This window comes from Beta vulgaris, chromosome 7 (genome assembly GCF_026745355.1).
Source record: "Beta vulgaris subsp. vulgaris cultivar EL10 chromosome 7, EL10.2, whole genome shotgun sequence".
NCBI classification, from domain to species: domain Eukaryota; kingdom Viridiplantae; phylum Streptophyta; class Magnoliopsida; order Caryophyllales; family Amaranthaceae; genus Beta; species Beta vulgaris.
This window is the reverse complement of record NC_079208.1, coordinates 4,348,132-4,363,495: the sequence shown is the minus strand read 5'-3', so window position 1 is coordinate 4,363,495 and position 15,364 is coordinate 4,348,132. Positions and strand designations below refer to the sequence as shown.

Genomic DNA, 15,364 nt, shown 5'->3' with positions numbered 1-15,364 from the left:
TATTAGTACGTATTATCTAGCTTATGTAGTTATCACCTTAAAAAAAAGCTTTTGTAAATCTTATCTTTATCTTTTTAATCTTCTAGTTAATATCCTATGTAACTTTAGTTTAGTAGTGCTGCATAAATAGTTGACGTGATTAATGGCAAAACTCAAGCTTTCTCAAATCTCACAATTATACGAGAGTGATATTCAATGGCTGAAACCAAGACCATGCAAGTGCACAACAATGATGAGGAAGAAGATCGATTAAGTTTACTTGACGACACTATGCTCACAAAAAATGTCTCTCCTGCCAATCGATTCCGCCATCACCACCTCCGTCTTATACAGCAGATGGCGCAACCTTCACTAGTGGAAAAAGCCCATCTGATGCGGTCAAAATCGGGCTTACAGATGCGGTCTGGTCCGCATCAGATGGGCACACAACAGCTAGCAAACAAATCTGATGCGGTTAACCGCATCAGTATAGTGAGAATCTGATGCGGTTCTTAACATGACCGCATCATATTGTGAGGTTTTTGAAAAAAAAATAAGTTACAATAGAGCAGGCCAACAGCGAAACAAAACAGCAACCAATTTATAACACCCACAAGCAAGATGAACCAAATTGAAAACGAAAAATGAAAATTGGAAACAAAATTAAAGTAAAAACGAAATATTATTAAACAAGTAAACTATACTAATCTATACATACATAATAACTAATCTATACTAATCGAAAGACAAAAAATGGAAATATTAAACGATTCTATACATAATAACGACATTACTTGGGAACAAAATTAAAATGAAAATTAAATAACTAAACTATACTTAAAACTGAAAAATAAAAATAAAAAACTGACAATCGAAAAATGTTGAACAATATAATTAAAATTGAAAATCGAAAATAAATTAATAAATCAAACAAAATAACAAATCTGAACCTTAAATTACATGCAAAATTACATTCATCATCTTCGTCTCTTCGTCTTCCTCTTCGTTTTCGTCTATTCATTTTCGTCTCATCGTGCGATGCGGTGGCGATGGTGGTTTGTGAAGCGATGGGTGGTGAAGCGGCGAAGAAGGAGAAGGTAGTGAAGCAACGAAGATGTGGTCGTGGTGGACGCAAATGGTGGTGGTGGTTCATTAGGGAGAAGGGAGTAGGGAGGAAAGAGAAAAAGTCGTCGTTCAGTAGCGAGAGAGGAGAGAAAATTTGAAATGTTTAAGGTTAGGGTTATAAAGGAGGGGTTGGGTTGGGGTTAGAGAGAAATGGGCGCCACAAGAGAATTGAGCCTCGATCTGGGACGCTGGGGTTTTTTTAGGATTTAATAAGGCTAAAATCTGATGCGGTCTCTAAACCGCATCAGATTTAAGAAAATCGCAATAGTTTTTTTTAATCTGATGCGGTTTTTTAGGACCGCATCAGATACTTTTGCCAAATTTTCCCTCCCATTTTTTGGTTGCTTTTCGGATGCGGTTTTACAAAACCGCATCTGTTACTAAGTGACATATAAGGTTTTTTCCACTAGTGCTTTGGACTGCAGTCACCTCTTTCACTTTCATCTCTTCATGTAGACAAACCTCAGAAAAAATCATCACTAATCTTCCTCACATATTACAACAGCTCACCTCCCTAAACCCCCGCGTTTTCAATCTTCACCTGCAATCTGGATTCTCTAACTTAAGTGAAACTGAATTCGCAGAATCATGCTTTCGTGAAATTTGTCGTCGAAATGTGGAGGAAATCAGTATCCTGGCTCGTTCGGGCCACAACTTACGCTCCCATTCAATCACCTGCTTTTTTGTTTAGAACTCAATCTTTAGTAACTTTGGAACTATCAGGTGGGTATGATATTATTATTAGTTTGGATAGAAAATTTGATGTTCAACTTCCTAAATTAAAGAAGCTTCTTTTGCGCTCTCTTCCTAATGAGTCCGTCTTTGGAAAACGTTATATATCCGAATTTCATAACTATTAAGAAAACACTAACTGTGAATCAGAATACCATAACTAAGAGCCAAAAATATGTAACTAATTATTAAAATTCCTTAACTAGTTGGAAAATTATAGCCATAACTTGAAAATGACAAAAAAGTAAATCTAAATCCTAATTTGATTTGAGCATCATCAATTAGACAGTCGTTGAACACAAACAACATGAAAAACACCATAATGAGCTCATAATCTAAAAATAGAACTCGCAAAATCAAATTCACCACCATAACACTCGATTTTCATTAACTAGACAACAATTAACTAAAAATCCAACTAAATCAATAATTAATCACAAAAATCAGCATGCATATTCTTCGCACATCAAAATGGAGTACAAAAATCAACTAAAACAAGTCTAAAATCATAATCAGAAAATCATCAACAACACATAAATTTCAGAAAAAGTAAGCGAATCGAATTCCCACCTAGACGAATTTCAGGATTAAGAGATCCTCTGTTCACTATGAAAACTAAACAGGATAGAGGAGAGAGAAAGTGAGCTTCGATCCAAAGCCACAAGTGTGATTGAAGTGAAGCACAAAGAAGATGAAGAAGAAGAATGTTGGTAGGTTGAGGAGAGAGAAAGTCAAAGGGTTTATCACCTCGGTGTCGCATCTCCATCTCTTTCCCCTAACTCAATGTTAAACTTGGGCGGTCTCACATTAGTGTTAACGTGAGACCGTCTTTTATAAGACTTTGCGCTTCCTAATATTCCTCCTTGGTTGGAGATCTTATGTACATCTTGCCCTACGTTGGAAGAATTAGATTTGAACTTCGACGTCTGCTTCTTTTGCGATGAGCTATATAAAAGGTATTTTTTTCTGTTTGAGGATAGAGTTGGATGTATATGAAGGTGATGATCCTCATGACATTTTCAAATTCTACATTGTTGCACCGAAATTGACGTGCCTTTTGTTAGTCTAGTATAAATACTAGATCAACTACAAGAGGGGGGTGAATTGTAGTTGGGGAGATTTTCAATCTTTTTGCAGAATTAAAACAAACTCGAAATTAGAAAGAGACAAGCACACGAGATTTTTACAAGGAAAACTTCCTAGGCCCAATAAGAAGAAAAACCTTGACCACGAGGGATTTTGACAAAAAACTCTCTTTTGTACAACCTAATATTGGACCTTCTTTGTTCCTCTAGGAACTTGTTTCAAGTCACCCTGTTCCCTCTGAACTCGTGACTTTTCTCACTTGGCTTCACTCGAAGTCTTTTCTTTCTCTTTCTCTTTCTCTTGAATACAAGATTTTGTTCTCTAAATCTCACTCACCCAACACTCGAAAGTATTACAAGAATAATCGCTTTGAAGAGTATGAAAACCGAAATAAACTTCCTTACAAAATAATACAATAAAATCTAGGAAGTTATTCGTTTATTCTTGTTCATCATTGAGCTATATATAGAAGATCACAACAACTCCTATTTTTGCTTCGAAGTGTCCCATGATCTATCCGTTGATGTAGCCATTTCATCCATGATCTTCTCCCACTAACTCCACATTCAAATCCACGTGCAATCAGCCATTACTTCCATATTCAGCGTGAAGTTTGTTGTTGAGGCTGAATATTTGGGAGTTAGTTAGATTTCCTGGATTCTAGGAACTGACTGGTCAAACAGTTTCTAGTCTCCTGGATTCTAGGAGCTGATTGGTCAGTCAGTTTCTAGTCTCCTGGATTCTATGAACTGCAGCCTGATGTGTGTTTTCTTCATTATAGCTCGGTTTGTTATTTCTTGTTTTCAACAGAATAATTCTTTTAACCGGTAGAATAATAACAAACGCATACTCCAACAAATATCATGAAAATTATTTTAATCAAAATAATATTCCATGTTATTTGGTTAATTCAAAGTAATTTATAACACATAACATTTCGAGCATATTAACTAATTTATTTAAATAACTTGAATAGATTAAACTCATAACCATTTCTCCACAAGTTATAATTAAATAAATTATTCTCAAGATAATATAAAAATTAATTCAAAGTTACAAAATTAATTAATTGTCTCGTAGGAATTAACTTATTTAAATAACTTGACTAGGTTAAACTCATAACCATTTCTCCACAAGTTATAATTAGGTCAATTAACCTCAAGATAATATGAATTTATGTAAAATAAATTCGAAGTTACATAATTAATTTCCTAGACTCAATTTATTTTCCTAGACTCAATAACATCATTTGTCATCATTAAAATCGTGAATACAACACCTTTCAATATCGGATCAGACTTCGTTTTATTACTTTCTTAATCATCCATATACATTAGTCGTCATGGGAAATATTGAATTGAGCCTGGATGAAAAAATGCGGTCCATGGAGGAAGCAATGTCTAGTGTTAGCCATTTTAACCTGCATTTGAAGGGAAAAACCAGCATATATGCAAAACATCAGGTTTTGCCACTCTTTCCTAATCTGGCCTATCTTTATATGAGCATAGAGTATATTAGTCTTAATTGCTGGAAGAATTTGCTACTTTCTCTACAATGTTTTCCTAAGTTAAAGAATCTAAAGGTGCAAATGGGCAGTGGCGGATCTTGGAACTTTTGCTATCGAGGGCCGAAAAAAATTTCAAATGACATGTATAAAAGTCTACAACTATAAAACATATGAATTTTATTATCAGGTCTAAAGTAAACAAGTAAATATATACTGTATCAAAATAAAATAAAGCTATAAATTAATTTTTACACCTCATAAGTAATAAGTCTTAGCACAAAGACGAAATAGAAAAGTCAAAAGTTTAAAGTTTTAAATAACATTAGGTAAAACATGTATAAGAGAAATTAGATAAAGATAAAAAAACAATAGGTTTAATTTCTAAATGAAAAAAAAAAACACTTCAAAGAAAGGAAAAAAAAAACAAAAAAAAATTGGAATTGAAATACTAAATGAATCTAGGATGATTGATGAGTGGCGTGTGAAAACAATTCATCAATCATCATAGATTCATAATAATATAGTATCACTTTAAATTCTTTAGGATTTTTTGTCAGAAAGTACCTTATAAATATCACTTTTTGTGAAAAAGTACCTTATATAAAAAATGTTGTGAACAAGTACCTTTTACCATCTTTTTTGTTGTAACTTAGCACCTTTTGCCGGATTTTGAGTGTTGACTTGAAATTCCGGCATTGACCCTAACACGTGTCAATCACGTGATCATTAAATGAACCAAAAACACCCCAAAAGCAGTAAAAAAAACCCGATAACCCCAAACCCATATTCCCCCCAATTCCCCCCAAAATTTTCCCCCAAATTCCTTCTTCTCTCTCTCCTTCTCTCTTCTATTCAACGCATCATCATTGAATGAAGGTATTGAATTTAAGGCAACTTGCAGCATACATTGATTGGAAAGGCTATTGGGTGGTAGGAACACTTAATTAATGTTAATTAGGGTGAACAAAGTAAGTTTTTTTTGCCAAAAAAGTCTGTAACTTTTTTTCCTTTTTCAGCCTCTTTCACCTTCTTACGTTCTTCTTCTTGTCCTTCTCAATGGGTAAAGAAGCTGCTTGTACTGTAAAGCAACAAGTTCGAGACAAAAAGGACAGGTTTCAAGCAGCTCTAATCCCACAGTTACACCTTCGTTCATGTTGAGAAGAAGAAGACATGATCACTTGCCCAAATTCTCCCAAAAACCCTAATTTTTCGCAAACTTCCCCTTTACTAACTACGACACCAAATTTAAAAGTGGAGAAAGAAGTGATAATGGAAATTAGATAGTGTAAGTGCGAATGGTAATTTGGGGGGAATTTTGATTGCCAATTGAAGAACACAGAAGAGAGAAGGAGAAAGAGAAGAAGAAATTTGGGGGGAAAATTGGGGGAAAATGGGTTTGGGGGTTTCTCGGGTTTTTTTAGGGATTTTGGGGGTCTTTTTGGTTCATTTAATGATCACGTGATTGGCACGTGTTAGGGTCAACATCGGAATTTCAAGTCAACGCTCAGAATCCGGCAAAAGGTGCTAAGTTACAACAAAAAAGTTGGTAAAAGGTACTTGTTCACAACATTTTTTATATAAGGTACTTTTTCACAAAAAGTGATATTTATAAGGTACTTTCTGACAAAAAATCCAATTCTTTAATATGATTAATGAGTCATGAGTATTGAGTGGCGTGTGATAACTATAGCATTAACAATTCAAAAAGTGTTGCAGCCTGCAAGTTACTGTATTAAGTCAGTAGGATTAATTCAGAAATTACCAAGAATCAAGGTTCGCAGAAGTCAGAACGACAGCAGTTGCTTTAACAGATCAGAGCAGTCGAGAAGATTTTTCTTTTTGGTTTTCTGTTTTCAATGTATAAGGGTAAAGGGTTGGTTTTAACAAGCAGTTTGCAATGCCGTGTAAGTTTTTTTTTGAACTGTGCTTTTGGGCTCAACAAGCTTCATTTTTTTTTTAACTTGGGGGGCCAGGCCCAGGCCTAGGCCTGCCCCCATTAAGATTTGCTACTGCAAATGAGAATCTCTGACGACGGGTCCAAGGTCATGAGTTGGTGTGCACCAGATTCTGTACCAGATTGTTTGATCAGTAAGATGAAGAATATAGAGATATTGGGATTTTATGGGACGGAGGATGAGCTGAAGCTGCTGGGTTATATTTTAAGTCATGCAATTGTATTGGAAGAGTTTCACATAGATGTTGAAAACAAGTGTGAAAATGGCAAAGGAGCTCGACTATGGATTGATTGTAATTTATGTAGGTCCTTGTTTAGTCTGTTCTTCCATTTGTGAGATTGTGTATTCAAGATAGTATCTCCAACCATCAAGCAATGCCTTCAAGAATAGACACCTTTCATGTGAAATTTTCGACTTCTGATTCACATAAGCATATGGATCGCATGACTGAGTTGTTGCTTTTTTTCTTCTTTTCTTTTTTTTTTTACATTGCGAAAACAAACGAGAAAACGATAAATTAAAAACACTAGAAAGTGCCAAAAACAGTCCTATCCATTCGGAATTCATTGGCTAGGTCGTGGGCTGCTCTGACATTCTCTCTCCCGACCTTTGACAAGAAAGCTCGTCCCATCTCCCGGATTGCGCTTAGAGTGTATTGTATGGCGATGTCACCTGAGCTTGGCGAAGTTAACATACCTATTAAAGATGTTGAGTCAGCGTGAACATCAGCTTTGCAGAGTCCTCTTTGAGTTGCCTATTGGAGTCCCTTGCGACAAGCTATAGCCTCTGTAGTTATAGCTGATGCGGCCCATATGGGTGTACCTCCATTGTCACATATTTCCCCATCCAGAGTAACCGACACTCAAGCTGCCCCTCCACGATTTGTGTTATGATCCCAAGATCCATCAACTTGGATGATTACGTCCGGAGAGAAAGAGGAGAGGGTTCCTAGATGCACATTACAAAATCCTGGTGGCAGTGTCGGGTCAATACATCTGCTAAACTCCGGAACATTAGGCGAGATAAAGGAGTTATTTTCTTGAGGGTATGGTTGCTTCTCTTTTTATGTATGCACTAATGCACATATTTGGCTTCTATTTTTGATGTATGCATATAGTTTGATTGTATATTGATATGTTATTTATTCTTTCAACAAAATTCTTCCCTTGCCCAAACTGCTTCCCCTATTTTAAAACAAATACCATTGATTTCGTCGGTGATTATAAGTAGTAGTTTCAAATTGCTCGTTTTTGTCACGTTAAATTTCTTGAGGCATAACGCTGGTGAGATAGATCATAGATGCATCCATCCTTCTTGATCTTTCTTAATAACATGTGCAGATTGTCTGACAAGATTCTGACTTGTTCCAGGGCCGTCCCAAGTGTTGGAGGCCCTGTACGACTACCATTAAACGGGACCTTAGTCGGTAAACATGAACCACTATTTAATAACAACTAGTTTTTAGGCCTGCCCAGGTAATTATAACTTTCATTTATTAACATTTTACTTCATAAATATAATACCAAATATTACTTGGTTTGGTGGTTAAAAGCTTTAGTGTATAAGTTTGTGGTTATGGGATCAAATTTTATAAGATGCATTTTCTATTTTTTTTATTATATGCGTGCTTATATAAAGTAAACACACTAAGAGATAGCACCATGTGGCATAGATCCTTGCTTAGGAACACCTTTTAATATATTAGTATAGATATGTTTAATATATTAGTGTAGATATGTTGTTAAAGTTATAATCCATAATATAATGATTTTGAATTCTATTTTTAACCTTTTCATAATGAATAACTAGTATTTTTTGCACGCGATGCGTGCTTGGATTTTTTTTCGAGACAAAAAATTGGTTTTCTTCGACATAAATAAGGGTCAAAATTTGAACATTAGACATACGAAGTATAATTATTTTTAGTTGCAAAATTTGATTGGTTTAATCTCTGTCACCTAAGTCTCTCACTTTTTTTTTACTTTTCAAAGTTAAATTCTATGAACAAAATAGAAATTTTATTACATTTATTTATGATTTCTAATAGTATAATATTTTAGTTGAATTTTGGAATTAAGTACACTACTTCATAGATTGTGAAGAGAGTGGACACTTTGATTTCAAGTCAAATTTTTGTGAGTATGTATTGACGTTGTAGTGTATTGGTTGTAGTTTGTGTGAATTTTTTACTTTTTGTAAAGTTTACTCGTTTGAGTGATTTGTATAATGTAAATTATGAAAATTCTATGATTTTAGTTGACTTGTGAGTGATTGTTATAATTTTATTTCCAGTATTTTTGTTTGAATCCCCTTTTGGTTTGTAATTGAATTTGGAATTTAGAAAGGGAAGGGGGTAAAATAGTCTGTGGAGGATTCGAACTCCAAACTTCACAGTAACTAAAAAAGATGCCAACAATCCAAACTAATTCATTAACCACTCAAACAAATATAACTTTACACATACTTACTATAACAATTAATACATGTAAACTTAATTTGGAGGCCTCTCATTTTCCCGAGCCCCATGATGCACATGCTCATGGTCGGGCTTGACTTGTTCAATTAAGCTGGTGACTTAGTTATACTTACAGCATATTGAACAAAGATTGCGGGACACTGTAATTTGCTACTTCTATAAACTTGTATAGTTCTTGACTCTTGTCAACTTTTTTAATTGAGCCCTTTTTTCTTTTGGTTTTTTAATACTTCTTTTGTCCCATAATATAGTGTTTACACTACTTTTGAGTATGTTATGCCTACTATTTTATTTTTTATCAATTTGTTGGGACTAATATCCTCACTTTTTACACGACCTTTTCAAAAATACCCCTACATTTCTTTCAAAATATGTGTCTCTATTTATTACTTTACACCATTCCTAGGAATATTTATTGTTTTTTGGTTTTTTTTGAAGGAAAAATAAAATAAAGGAGTTTCAAAACAAATGTACTAAAAACAAAAAGTACTTCGTTCAATATTTTTCTTGGAAAATCCTACTATTCCTTTCGTTCTTCTTAAAAATCGTGCAAAAAAAAAGAAGTTGTATTATATGGAACGGATGGAGTATTACATGGAGAATTACAATTTTGCTAAAACTAAGCAGATGCTGAATTGACTTATTATGACAAGAGCAAAGTTTTTATAGTATGTATATTCTTCAATGTATCCATTTTTGTTGTTCTAGTATGAATACTAAACCAACTACAAGAGCAGGGGTGAATTGTAGTTGAGGGAAAAATTTTGAATTTAAAATGCGGAATAAATATAACTTAAAAAATTAAGAGAAAAGACACAAGAGATTTTACAAGGAAAACTTCCTAGGTCCAATAGGAAGAAAAACCTTGACCCCAAGGGATTTTAACTCAACTTTTTTTACTAAAGTAGGCCAAAAGAATCTCTTTTTACAACCTAATAAGGACCTTCTCTATTCCTCTAGGAACTTGTTCTCAGTCACTCAGTTCCCTCTGAACTGATGACACTCACTTTGACTTCACTCGAAGTCTTCTCTTTCCTTTCTTCCTTTTTCTCTTTTTATCTCAAGGATACAAGCACTTAGAGTATTACAGGGAAATGTAGAAGAAAAAATACAGAAAAACTTTCTCAAAACAATTATTATTTATTATGCTCGAAAGTTATATTTTTTCTTCAAATAAATTCTCGCTTTTATAGCTGCTTCAATTTTCTTCTCATGCACTTATTAAGCTCCACTCTCTCCATGATGTGCACTTGTAATAGAGGGTAGATCATGGCGCCATTTTTGCTCCACTTGTTCCACCAATTTTGCAATGGCTATCAACTTCTACCACTATCCGTAAGTGTGGAAGTGCAGCTAGATTTGTTGGAGTGCTGACAACAGTTAGTTGCGGATTCATAGCAAGTGGATTAAGGTAGTTAGAGAATGTCAAGCAAGTAGTTCCTCCTTTTATGCATCACACGCTCCAGCCAGATTTTGCTCAACATTGTTATGCTTGCTCTAACAGTTTTGAAGCCACAAAAACAACAACCATATATCTAATAACTATAAGAATCTTTGATACAAATATTCTTTAGTTAATAGATAAAAAAAAACATACCTTATAATTGTAATATCCCGTATATAAGTAATACTAATTCAGGAGTCGGGGTGTTACAATAATAATACTCAAAATGTATTAAACATAATATTTTGTCTTAGATTATAAAATCTTTCTCTACAAGATATATTAAATAAACCTGATATTATTTTTGGTGTTTTATCATTTTCTAAAATAAAATCATTTACTACCTTAAGTATTTGGCATCATCAAAACATGAAATATAACAATTTCTATTCAGATTTCGGTTACAGTTCCTACGTTGCCTTAAAGTACCAAATTCAAACAGTCTCGACGAGGGTGGGGGAGGTGGAGGATAATTTTACATGATGTTATCTTGCAATATTGCAAGTCTGAAACATGTTGGGGGTTGTTAATGATGCCTAGGGAGGTCTCTTGCACTAGATGAAAAATATAATGATATAATTCATATAGTTCTCTTGGGAAAAAAGTACATTATTGTATTAGGTTCACATTATATGTATATGTATCAGAAGAATGATAAGCATCTAAACGTAGATGTATCTAATAAAGTGCTTGTGTTTATTAAGTAGCAAATATGGAAAAACAACGCACTACACATTTATACACAAAACACTATTTGTTTACTCTCAAACACTGTTTGTTATATACAAAAATTTTGTTGGATGCATCTAAGTATCTAACGATTAGATGTTTGTCATTTTTCATCGACAAATTTAAAGATTTCTAATGGTCAAACTTTGAAACGACCCATTTAAAGTCGATGTGTAACTTTTTTTCCGGATAAAGGAATTACAAAATTAATTTAGTAGGATAGTTGTGCTCATTACTTAGCCTAAAGCTCTCATAGAGAACTTCTCATAAGGTACCTACAAATTCTTTCCATAATCAAATGGCAGAAGGATTAAGAAAGTTAAACATAAAACAAATAATAAGTCCCAGCTAAGTAATCTTTTTGGGAAAAAATTTCTTCCTAATGTTGCTAATTTCCTCAATGGTCATACCAAAAGCCTTCTCAAGCAACTCATCATTAACTCCAGCACCAAACAATGCATTAGGGATCCTTATAATTCCTGGGTTTTGGCTATTAAAACTTCCAATTATCGTTGCCGGAGATTTGCCAACATTCATTTGAAAATGCACTAACCCTCTAGGGTAAACCATAACCTCCCCTGCCTCAATGATCTTGGCAAAAACCTTATTTGTGGAGTCAATAAATCCTGAGTAAACACTCCCTCGTACCACATATGCAATCTCCGTGGCTCTTGGATGCAAATGTGGCACGTTAACACCCCCAATCTTAAGATCGGCCCTAGCAAACGACATTCCAAGGGTGTTCAGACTCGGAAAATTTAAGGGTGTTACAGAGATACCCGAAAAACCTATGTCTGAGAAGTTTCCAGGATGTTTAATCCCGGAAAATATAAAATCTTCCGGTGTCACCTCGGCCAAGGATTTGCATGGGAGGAAGTGGAAATGAGAATTGGTGCTTCTCAAGGGTATGGAATTGTTGCTAGGTATGCAAAAATCTTGGACAGGGTCAGGGTCAGAAGCATTTGCTAAGAAGATGTACAAAAAAAACATAACAAATAAAAGTGGCTGTTTTTTAGCCATGTTTTTTCTAGGCATTTTATGTTGTATACAAGTTCTTTAGGGTCACTAGGAAGGGTTTTATAGATGTGAGATTACCAAGGCTATCCTTTGGCTATAATATGGTACATGGTTTTTTTAAGGGTAATTTGGGAATTAAATTTAGACCATGCCTAATTATGTTTGCATAAGAACTACTCTACATAAAAGAGAAAGAAACCTCTTTTTTCTATTTTGGATCATTACGCTACAACATCATCATTAAGTTCTGATATAATAACTACCATTATATCACAGCTTTAGTTTATTCTTTATTATTGACATGCTTTGTCTCCTTTGAGCTTTGATGATACAGATCATACAATCATGTGAACATAGCTACATTGCCCTACATGGTGATGTTATATTGATCAATCGTTTTTGAAGAAAAGTGTTTAAAGTATGTTCAAATAGTTGAGTGTTTTTCTAAAATAGAAGTTCTATGGACTATGATTAGATTATATCAACTAGTCTTATATACATGCGATGCGTGCGTCAATTAAAAATAGTGTCTTATATCAACTTAAAATGCAAAGTTGAAATGAAAAACGGTTTTTAAATTATTTTCTTTTGTAATTAATTTTATTCCATTAGATCATTAAGGATAATTTAAACGGGGACACCATCTTCCTCCCCCTTCCGTTTTATAATAGAGATAGTTGCATATCCAAAATTTGTAGTCACCATATGTAGATATCTGTTATCTTTTAGGTATTTTCACTATATCATATATGTATCATTTATGGTTAGACGTGAAATAAAATAGCTCAAAAAAAGACTTGAAATAAAATCTTGTATAGAATTTGTTTTCATCGCTACCAATTTATTTAATATGTATGAGTTCAATGGGACATGTTGGAAGATGAACTTTGATGGATGGCAATAATTAATTCACATATTGGTTTTAAACAAATGAAATAGTTAAGTGGTCCTTGAGATGTCCCTAATCGTTACTTGAGTTATAAATTTGTTACATGTAGGTGGGGTTACAAATTTTTTTGAGTTATCATCTTCTTTTTTTTATCTTTTGAATCTCATTTTAGCATGAATTTGATTAATCAACAATTAGTAAATTACAACCATTTCTAAATGAGTTTACTTGATTAGATGGAACCTAAAGAAAATTATTTTTCAAATATATTCCTCCTTGAACTATAAATTGCACATTGAGTTAACAAATTAATATCTTTTTTTGGTTAAGTTTCTGGGGGAGGAGACGGGACAACACAACTGGTTAAATGAGTATTGCAGTATCGATATTCCAATCATTATTATCTTCTAATCGCTACATATCATATATGAGTAGATGAAATGAGTTGAGGAACAATTTTATCATCATAAATGATTACTAGAAAAAAAAAATGAGCACTAAAATTTTTATATAAAAGATGATATATGCAACCCTTAGGCTGCATACAAAAAGTTATAAATAGAAATATTAAGCAATAACTAAGCATTTGTTACATTCATTTACGCATGATCTTTGGAACCCTAAATGTTGCATGTTGGATTTATATAATATATGTATGGTTTGATTTGATAATGAAAAATTATACTCCCTCCGTCCTATAATATAGTGCTTGTTTCTTTTTTACACGGTCTTCAAGACGTAACTTTGACCTTTAATATCTTCAATTTCGTATTAATAAAAAATATAAAAAGTTGATATTATTAAACTACACATTGAGACGAATCTAACAAGATCCCACATGAATATATTTTTTTATATATACAAATGAGAATATTCAATCAAAGATTTTAAAGTTTGACCCATCAAAAATGAAATAGGCACTATATTATGGGATGGAGGGAGTATAAATTATAACTTGTTACTTGCAGCATGTACATTGTATATAGCATTTTTCATATAGCCAAAAAATGAACATAAATGTTGGAAAAGTGATGTGATCACAATACACACATAGGCTCCGTTTGGTAGGGCGTAAAACATTTTCCCGGAAAACTGTTTTCCTCTATTTTCAGTTTTACATTGTTTGGTTGGCAAAAGAGTGTAAAACCATTTTCCCTTGGGGTAAAATTACTCTCCCAAGGATGGAAAACCATTTTCCTTTCAAAATGAAGGGAAAACTATTTTCCTTCTTTCTCTTGTACACTCTCTCACTACCTCCTTACTTTTCCTTTCATTTTCCTTTCATTTCATCATTTTTTTTACATCGAACCAAACAACGGAAAACTAAATTTGGAATTGTGTTTTCCATTGTAAATTGTTTTCCATGAAAATCATTTTACACTGAAATTATTTTACGCCCTACCAAACGGAGCCATAATGTTTCACTGCATGAGATAAACACTTTGCCACTTGTGTTGTAAAATGCGCAAACACAACCAAATATCAAGCAAATAATTTTGGACAACTATAAAGCAATATTAAGCAATCCACAAACAATAAAATGAAGCATATGATGATATGCGTGAAATCCCCACTAAGAAGAGAAAATCATAAGATTCAAGGTAGTACCACGCCCTTCTATTAATCACCAACTAGCTTTTTTGCACCGTGCGTGACATATTAACATTTACGGCCCGTTTGGTAGTTGGTTATAAATGGTGGTAATGTGAATGATATTGTGTGTAAATTTGTGAAAAATATCATTGTCCATTCCCATGGTAATGCTAATTTATCCTAAAGTGTCCACTTTCCTTCTTGAATTTTCATTCCCATCCAATACCACCTTGTAGGTTGGTAATGAGTGGTAATGAAAATTGCTTCCCCTTGGAGACAAAAACACAAGTTTATGGGTGAGATTGCTTGCCCATGGAGAAAAAATATCTCCCCATGGAGATTTTAAGGGTGCTTCCCTAATAAAATTACACTTAAAATTCATTCCCATTACCGCAATTTATTAACGACTACCAAACGAGCCGTAAGTTTAAAAAAAAAAAGATGATTTGAAAGACATTTATAATTATTTTTACTTTTTTTAAATTAATGTTTCATTTTTTTTTAGTTTTTTATTTGTTCCTCTAATGAGGGAATGAAATATAAAGCAGAAGAAAATTGTTCTCAAATAAAGTGGAAGAATAATTTGTATATCAGGTTCAATGTTGAATATTAATAAGGTGGAATAGTGATATATATGATAGAGATTACCAAATAATAATCAACATTTAGATTTTAAAATAGTACCAGTATAATTATTAGTATGAAATTCAAGTTTTTATTTTTCTCTTTGATTGTGTCAATTAAATTATATTATTGATTTAATTTTTATCAGTTTTTCACACTTATGTAAGAAGAGAAATTCATTCTCCTTAATTTAATATTAAATTATTCA

General features: G+C 33.3%; 1 protein-coding gene across 1 annotated transcript; it reads right to left on the bottom strand.

The window, feature by feature from the left end:
- Nucleotides 1–11,231: 11,231 nt before the first annotated feature.
- LOC104898372 (germin-like protein subfamily 3 member 2) lies at nucleotides 11,232–12,090 on the bottom strand. The gene has a single exon (XM_010685440.3). The coding sequence runs from the start codon at nucleotides 12,066–12,068 to the stop codon at nucleotides 11,382–11,384; it is 687 nt and encodes a 228-aa protein (XP_010683742.2). The 5' UTR covers nucleotides 12,069–12,090; the 3' UTR covers nucleotides 11,232–11,381.
- Between the last annotated feature and the right edge of the window lie 3,274 nt (nucleotides 12,091–15,364).

What these genes read in the sequence shown, in the direction of transcription:
- LOC104898372 (XM_010685440.3), bottom strand. Translation starts at nt 12,068, where the DNA reads ATGCCTAGAAAAAACATGGCTAAAAAACAGCCACTTTTATTTGTTATG.